The 8,949-nt window shown below is 33.6% G+C and overlaps 1 protein-coding gene across 5 annotated transcripts; it reads right to left on the reverse strand.

The window, feature by feature from the left end:
• Positions 1–814: 814 nt before the first annotated feature.
• Positions 815–8,532, reverse strand: LOC110629068. Of its 5 annotated transcripts, none has more exons than XM_021775920.2 (10): positions 7,835–8,530; positions 7,584–7,699; positions 6,201–6,342; positions 5,820–6,101; positions 5,594–5,735; positions 2,976–3,944; positions 2,628–2,866; positions 2,468–2,541; positions 1,965–2,078; positions 815–1,187 (listed from the first exon to the last, which is right to left on the reverse strand). In XM_021775920.2, the coding sequence occupies exons 2-10, from the start codon at positions 7,637–7,639 to the stop codon at positions 1,178–1,180; spliced, it is 2,028 nt and encodes a 675-aa protein (XP_021631612.1). In that variant the 5' UTR covers positions 7,640–7,699; positions 7,835–8,530; the 3' UTR covers positions 815–1,177. The 5 variants fall into 5 exon arrangements, with proteins under 5 accessions (XP_021631612.1, XP_021631611.1, XP_021631610.1 ...); XM_021775919.2 differs by having other exon boundaries at positions 5,588–5,735; positions 7,993–8,529; XM_021775918.2 differs by having other exon boundaries at positions 5,588–5,735; positions 7,835–8,529.
• Between the last annotated feature and the right edge of the window lie 417 nt (positions 8,533–8,949).

Below are 8,949 nucleotides of genomic sequence, written 5' to 3' on the forward strand. Positions count from 1 at the left end.
AAACAATTTACTTTTGAAGACTTTATTTGGATAGATGACAACTTCCCGAGGGAGAAGGGAAATGAGAGTGAAGAGAGAGAGGGACAAGCTAAGGACAATCTCAACGATTAGGTCTCTACAGATAATGTAATAAATGTAGAAAATATTGATATAATAGAGACTCGAGACGAGAAACTTGAATATATCCCTCATCCTATTTAATTTTTTATAACTTTAATGAAGATATTTTATCATTATTTTCACTAAGCCTTTATATACTCCGCACTCATTCACATTATTATCCTTGGCTTCATTTTAATTTATTTTAAAATCAAATCGAATATTAATAAATTTAAATTTAATTTATTTAGTGAATAATTTAATTTTTTTATCAAATCAAGTTTTTGAAGTGGTTTGTAACCAAATCAATTACGTTATATTTGGATTCATAAATTTGAATCATGCATTTAGATTTCAATTTCAATTTACCGTGTCTGGTAAGCATGAAAAATAAATTTAAACACTTTAAAAAGTAAAATTTTGAATTAATAATAAAATTATGTTTCTTTAGTTCATATTTAATTTAAACAATCTCTCGAGTATAATGAGACAAATATCTACTTAAACGCCTTATTGAGCCTCCAATAGCTAAGAGCCAACTTAATTCCTACATCTCTAATTTAAATTAAAAATTTTAAAATTACTTCAAAACAAAATCATTAACTCACAATAATTAACTTTATTATGAACATAAATTCATTTCTTCTTTATTGTAGTAAAATAAAGCTATTCATTTCTTTTCTCTTCATTAAAGGAATCAAACACATATATCAAATATTAAATCATAATTTACTGATAAAATTAAAAAGAAAATTGATAACAAGTTGGCTGTACATTTATATTTACAATATGAAACTTGACCTTTACATACATCATATAAAAAAATATTGAAATTATAGAGAATGGGAAACCAAAAAAACATGCTAACACATACACACGAACCAAAAAATGAAGTTCCTACTGCACTATTTATTACCAAAAACTAATCTTATTCCTCCATTTCTCCTTCAGAACAGGCTCTCTTTTTTGTCGTCCAAGGTTTTTTATTCGCGACGACAGGATCTGTGTTCAAGGCACCAACCCCACTTTCTAGTATTAAAATGATTGATTATATCTCACATAATGTGAATTTTCCTATTTATTTCAGCCTGCACAACCATAAGCAACACAATCAGCTTGGCAAAAATTTGCACATTCTGGCATTTGTTTGATGTCACCCAACAGATCATTAATATAATGTGTTTATTTTTTCCTGGGAAAAAAGTTCATCTTTCACAGGTTGATAAAACTAATTCAATTTTCAAGACAGACTTCATCAAATTTACTGAAAGGAAACCAACATACCAAGAAATTGCATTGGTGCATAATCACTAATCATCCTTAAGCATCACCAGCCACCAACGGCTGCTAGCAATTACAATGCTTTACATTTATTATGCAAGTTTTTTTCTAATATTCAACAATAGATAGAAAAATATATTATGAATCCAAACCTTTTAATTAAGTCTTACATCTTGAATGAAAATTATTCTTTCCGTTGTGCTCCAAATGTTAGAAGATATTTTCAACTGATTTTCAGCATTGCAATCAAATAATGAAAAATAAGTCATTTTCCTACAATCTAGAGCCTAAGGGAAAAGAAAACAATAGATTTTGCTAACAGAGGTTATGAACTCTCCCTCCAGAATGTAGTTTCCTTCCTTGCGACATTTTTTTTTTCAACTTCTAAAATGCAACATTGAACTCGAGTATGAAAAAGCTATCCTTGAACTTAGTAATCAGAAAATAACACAGACAAAGAATAAACTAACAAAAGAGCACAACAAATTATGTACGACCGACTACAATATATTTGTAAGTTGCATGCAGCAATTCATCAGCGGAAACCATCTGCTAGGTAAACATTCACTTGTAAGTAAACTCACCAGAGTTGAGTCCCACGTGCACGTGGTGGCCTATTATGTCTATAACCTGATGGCTGCGATCTCTGGGCTTGACCAAATATTCTTTGGATGAAATCCTGCACGTGATTGTAAATGCTGTATGCCAGCAAATCAGATACCCGCATTAAGTTTTGTTCCTTTGAGTGGTAAAGCACAAAAAAATTGGGAAGAAAAATTAAATTTAAGGAATAGTTTCTAGACAACATCTGCAATGATACAATGCCTGTGCCGCAAATGTTCTTTTATAATTCTCAAGCTATAAACACATGCAAAGATTCTAACAGTTTTTTTTTTTTTGTTAAATAAAGCTTAAAAACCCAACCTCTCCTAGATATCAAATTAGACCAAAAATATCTTGATTCGTATTTTTTCTTTCCTGTTTCTTTTCGGAAATCAGACATCTTTAGACCCAAGTCAACGAACAAGAATTCTATTATCAATAAAGTAAGCATAAAGATGTTTTTAAGTCTAGTTGCCAAAATTACCTAAGGCGATGCCTATTGCAGGCTGCGAAGAAGGCACCAAAACCATAAAATATACTCTTAAGTGCACGAAAAACCTGAAAACATTATAGCCACCAATAAGAACCACCAACTTAATAATATGGTACTATTATCATATGCAACTGTGTAAATGTCTTCTAACCTGAGAGAAAAGATCATTCCAAAGTGACCGCCAAATGGAAATTTCAGAAGTCCTCGTCGTTGCCTCAGATGCTGAAGCAAGGTGGAAAATGCCACTCATAGACCTCCAAATATCTCCAATTGATTCAAATATCCAGGCGCAAATTAGAGCTACATAACTGGCAACAGCAAGAACCATTCTAATTGGGGCAAAAAGTATCTCCCAAAGGATCCAAAGTATGGGATACAAAATTGTAGTTGCTGCAGAACAAAAAGCAATAAACTAAAATTAATATCAGAATTCTTTTGGTTGTAAGGCTAAATAAAAACTTGCTTGCAGAACGAACAAATAAAACAGTGGATTACCTACCGATGCTCCAGATCATTGATATGATAAGCCATAAAGGCCACAGTGTAAGCTGTATTAAATCTATGACTACGTCGCAAATTGATCCAGTCACAACAGAAATAATAGAACACAAGCTCTCTACCACTCCAACAAGCACATTCCACATTGGAAGGAGGAAGCCTAAGAACTCCATAAGTGGTTCAACTAGTGGTTGTGTGAAAATGGAAAAGAAAGATCGAGTGGTACGAGTGACCATTAAAACCCATGTAATAGCCTTCTGAAAGTTATGCAGAAATAACATTGTTCCCAAGTACTTGATCCTTGACACCATCTCCCAGGTCTCTATCCAATCAAAAAGTGGTCCACATAAACGAGATGCGGTTGCCTTAAGAACTGGAACATTTTTGTATAAATCATAAAATCCTATAAGAACAGTAACAATTGAGATCAGAACATATAGAGCTCTAGCCAAAGGGCACATCCAGGGGCGATAAAGATGGCAAAACCCAGGATATGACTGAAGAAATAGAACCCACGATGGAAGTCCAGCCTCTAATAAAGTAAGTAACCGTAGGTCAGACATCACTATCTCCCTCAGTTTAAAAGGAAGATCACGATCATTGAACCTAAACAAAATCAAAACATCTCGGTACTGCTTAGCATCAACTGTGCTTACACAATCATTGGTATAGGTCTCAGAGTTGTCTAACAAGTCTTCAATTCCACCCTGTGCTTCCTCCGAATGAAAATCAACTCCTCCTCCAGTACCAGTGGACATTGTTACCTTTCTTCTCTTATATGGCCCCGTAGGAGGAGGAGTGTGCAGATCACTTGTTTTATTTTCTGTAGTCCCATGAAGTACACTAGAATTGCCACCTGGGCAGCATGAAGAAATATCCTCAACTCCCAGATTATCATCACAGCTACTGTCATCATCATCAACAGAGATGGGCCTCGAGAAATCTTCTTTGGCATCATAAAAGATCTCCCCTGAAAAATCTCAAATAAAAATTATATTACACAATTTCATTTCTACCACTGAAAGGAAATATGTAGGGCTGTTCAAAATTCATTCAATCAAAATAACCAAACAATACAATTTAGTTTTTAAGTTCAAGTTTTAGTCTTAGGCAATTTGGTTTCTTTTATCCATTTTTACGGTAAAACACAATGAAAGACCGGATGGAATAAAACCAAATAACTTACTGTAAATTACAAGAGCGCCTTGGAGAGTTTTATGAGATTGGCTTATTGGACTTTGATTAAAATATAGTTTTAGTATTTTATTTAACATGAATTCATAATAAATAAATATTTTGAAGAAGATTTTTTTTATTAGCTTTAAGGGCTATAAGTTATAATTTATTCCTTATAAATATGATTTTTGAAATTGAGGGAAACTTTTAAAAATAAAAAACGAATCATACTGAACCATTCAGTATAGATTAGTAATTTAGATTTCCAAATGATCGTTACTAATAGAGGCAAGGCAATTCTACAATAACACAGGGAAATGAAAAGCTGGCATCGTAAGCTAATAGATGGATCACAAAATAATTCACCATGATGGTAAGATGGCATTCTACTTCAGCTAGCATTAAAGCGTGAAGAGAACTGCCTAATCATTAGCCTAAATTGGGTTGCTACACAAACTCTAAGATGTTGACGAAGACCATGAATTGAAAGATTTCCATTTTGTTTATTCTTAAAGATGTATCATAAATTAAATGCATACAAGCACTTATGTTTGAGGCATCAACTTGACCTCATGGATTACTACAGATAAACACATTTATACATCTGCACCATTAATAAGATAAGATTAGTGCCAATTCCAATATACAGGCTAATTTAACAATAGTCTGTTTACATCTGTAGCCTTTAAAATGTTACAGGGCCTGATAAAATAAGCATGGCAAACAGTGGCATATTGTTCATAGGTTCACAGATGGTTTTGAGAGCTTAGTTTCAGAATCGACAGCTGGTCAGGCACCTCAGCCCTCTGTAATAAGACTTATGCGAATTGCTTAACATCTCAGTCATATTAAACATTTTGTTTCCCTGGCCCTTTAAAGCTAAAAAGGGCTTCTAAACTGGTATATAAGCTTACACATGGGTGTTTTGGTTAACAAGTTGAACATTAGAAAGAAATATAAATGACAACAAATTAGTAAACTAAAATTTCATAACATACAAGAGTTTGTGGCAAAGTGAAATACAGCCTCAGGGAAGGTTCATTACTGTGAATCGAACACCTATCAGAGATGGGTAATGGGTGGTTGTATTTCCTCATTTGGCATCAACCCATATAATAATCAATATGTTACCAGATATGATGCCAGATCTCCACTATGCACTATGCCAATTCAATTAGGCTACTAGGCATTTAGTTTCTTGGTCAGAAAAGTAACAAAAACACATGCGCACATATAAGGGCACCGCTGCCGGCTAATGCACTGAACCACATGGGATCTGCTAAACAGCAAACAACCAAAAACACATAGGATTTCCAACACAAATGTATAATATAAGAGGATTTCCACACCCATCACTATATCATTGTTGCCTGTCCAGAATTATTCAAAGACAGTTACTTTCTTCTTCTAAAGGAGATGATAAAAGCAAAAAGTTACCTTTACCAGGTTCTAGATATTCTTTCAAATGTAGCTGCTCGGTAGGTGTTCCCAAGAACCACAAAGATATACAACTTGCAGCTTGCTCAATGCTATCAAATTCCCATCTCTGCATAATCTTAGCCTCAAGAGCCAGAGATGTGTCTGTCTGCAATCGACAAGAAACCACCATTCACCAAAATGATGTCCCTGAAAACTACAAATAAAAGATAGCATTTAAAAGGGGTATTACCTGAAGCTCATTCAAGTAGTTAATACCGCGAACATTGGTCCATGAAACTTCAAACACAATAAAACCATAGAGGGTCCTGTGCAACTCATTGCTTAGAAACAAAGAATTTCTTAAGTTCTTCATGGGTAGCAAACCTCTTCTCTGAGACAAAGTTGATGCATCGATCAATTTGAACCATCTTTCAATCTTCTTTGATTTAGTAAGACTGGAATCAGAACAAGCCTCGTTTCCCTCTTTTCTGCCCCTTTGAGCCTTAGTGTTTGCAAAGGGAGATAACCTGGACTGTAGATGAATAATAAAGGCAACATTACTTTGTGATAACCATCAAGGAACTTGGAAAGGAACATTTTTTACCCAAGCAAATAAAAGTTTCTTAATAACCTTGGTAACCATCAACTGCCACAAGTGTGCTGGCCGTGAACCAAGATTCCTCAACCATGGCCGATTGTCCACCAGAATATATAATTTATTACTTTCAAGGGCCACAAAAACGCTAAGATCTGAAAGATAAGACTGCAAGTCTCTGGAATCCCACAGCACAAAAGTAAAAAAATTAGAACATCTAGTAAAAAGGCAAGTGTATGTAATTGTCCTCTAGCATTTAACACCACAATATTCGCAGCCATCAATATATACAAGCAAAGTGATGGAACTAAAGATTCTTTTTCTCATAAAATAATAATCTTTCCACATTAGTCAAACACTTGATATACCATGCTTCAAGGTGACCAAACAGACATTTTCATGTTTCTAAAAATTTTGCAATTTATGGTAGTAATAAAAAGGTCATATCACGGTTAACTAATCAAGCAATAAAAAATTTATTTTTAAATTAAAGGGATAGTCAAAGCATAGAGATCAAATCTAGTTTGATTGGTATTCATCAGGTCTTCCGCAACACAAAGCATTTTGACAAGCCAGAGAAGGGCAAAAACCAATTTGAAGAATTCCCATATATTTTTTCGTGTTAAGGGTCCGACCTCAGACACAAACTCAACTATGATCACGTATTTTCATTAAAAATTTCCCATATCAAATTTTCATGAATGATTTTCCAATAATCGGAATCATGAAACTTACCAAAGATAGATCACAGAGAACATAACGAACCAAGTTCTCCCTCAAAAACTTCTAAACAATACGTCCGAACATAAAAGCAATTTTCAATACCACTCATTATTCTGCAGTTACAATTATCAAGATATGCACAAGATCATGAATAGTTATAAACCAGAATGTAACAAACAGAAGTAAATCTGCGAGCTTCAGCTTGATCGCACATCAAATAAAAAAATAAACCACAAGTGACGATCATAGTTCATAAAGATTTGCGAAAATGAGAATAGTCATATTGACTTTCCATCTTTCTTTTGGGGGAAGATTACTTGTGAATGATAATACCATGGTGATCAAAACCAATGCCAAGTCGAGCCCTTCCCTAACAAAGATTCACCTGAAGTTCTCTTGTCCTTCATTTCAACTTACTTTCACGATTTCTTTGATTGACATTAACAATTCGACGCAGGACATCTAACAGCCATTCATTATTTTTTTTACAAAACTAAACATACATTAAGATTTTGTTTAAGAAAGAAAGAAAGAAAATTGGTGAAACCATTAAAAAAATCCAAAAAAATAATAGTAATAATGTAAATTCCGAAGCAAGTCGTTTTAGATTACTATGGAAAAAAAATAGGCAACAAAATTCAGGAGAAAGCTCAAATTCAAACAAAGAAACGCTGCAAATGAGAAAAGGATACGAACCCAATTTGGAGATTTGTCAAAGGAAAAACAAATTTGGCATCATCGCCTTTCCCCATGAAAATTACTGATTAAGCCACGCTTGAACCTAAAATTACCTCCAAAATCACCGCAATTCACTGCACATAATTGCATAAAGAGACAAAGAAAAAAACACCCATTAGCCTCAATAACAAAAAGAAAAAAGCTAAAAACTTTTTTAAAAAAATAAATAATTATTTAAAACCAAATGTAGGAGAGAAGACGAAAGAGACCTTGAGAAATGGAATTCCATGAAAGTGGAAGAGAAAGAGAAAGAAAAATATGAAGAAGAAGAATAAAAATTGAAGAGTAACAATCACCACCGAACTTCATATCATAAAAAGAGCTGGAAAAAAATCAATGGCAGAAGATGAAGAGAAGAGACACGCACATCAAAACAAAAAGCGTAAAACCGGCAATCAGGCAGAACAAATGAACAACGGCAGCAACAGCTTATATAAAATAAATTTTTCAAAAAATAAAAAAAAGAGCTATAAAGGCGAAAATGAAAAGAGAGAAGATGATTGGAGAAATGGGGAGGCAGAGGCTTAAAGGGGTTGCTTGGGTTGGAAGGCGTGTCCAGAAGAAGCTTCGACACGTCCTGAGAATTGAAAGAACTCGGTCATTAATTGCAGAAAGAGGGTTACATATTGGAGAGGAAGTTAGAGGTGAGGGTAATTTCGTAAATATGTAATGTCAGGATCTGATTCTCAGTCAATACATCGCACGTCATGATCATATGGTTTGCTTGTCGTTATCAACCAGAAAGAAAGAGAGAGCCGGCAGAAGTAGCGGCGGAGGAGAAGCGGACCGGAGAGGCGGAGAGAGATCGGAGAAGGAAAATGAAGACGATAACTATTAACTAATAAGCGAGAAAATTTATGGTGCGATTCTTGCGTATGTTTGTTTTGGTTGCGCGTTTTGCGTATGATTAGATTTTGCGTAGCTCCTCCAGCATTGACTCTTGATTTTCTTCCTTCCTTTCTTTTTCCTTATTTTAATTTAATTGCGGTTTTATTAATTAATTATTAAATATTTAATAATATTGATAATTATCAAAATCCACATATTAATTATTTAAATTGTATTTAAAAATATAAATTTTTTCCATAAATAAAATTCATTCGAAATTTGGGAAGATGAATCAAATATAAGATGAAATTGAAGTAACAGACCACCAACTGAGCTAAAAAAAACAAAAACACATAATTGCAGACTAAGAACATAAAAGCAAAAATAATTAATGCCTTTTTTTAGTATATTTTAATTAATTCCATATAAATAAAAAAATATTTCAGACTAAGAACGTAACAGCAATAATAACTAATGCCTTTTTTTAGTATGTTTT

Source organism: Manihot esculenta, chromosome 13 (assembly GCF_001659605.2).
Source record: "Manihot esculenta cultivar AM560-2 chromosome 13, M.esculenta_v8, whole genome shotgun sequence".
Classification (NCBI taxonomy): domain Eukaryota; kingdom Viridiplantae; phylum Streptophyta; class Magnoliopsida; order Malpighiales; family Euphorbiaceae; genus Manihot; species Manihot esculenta.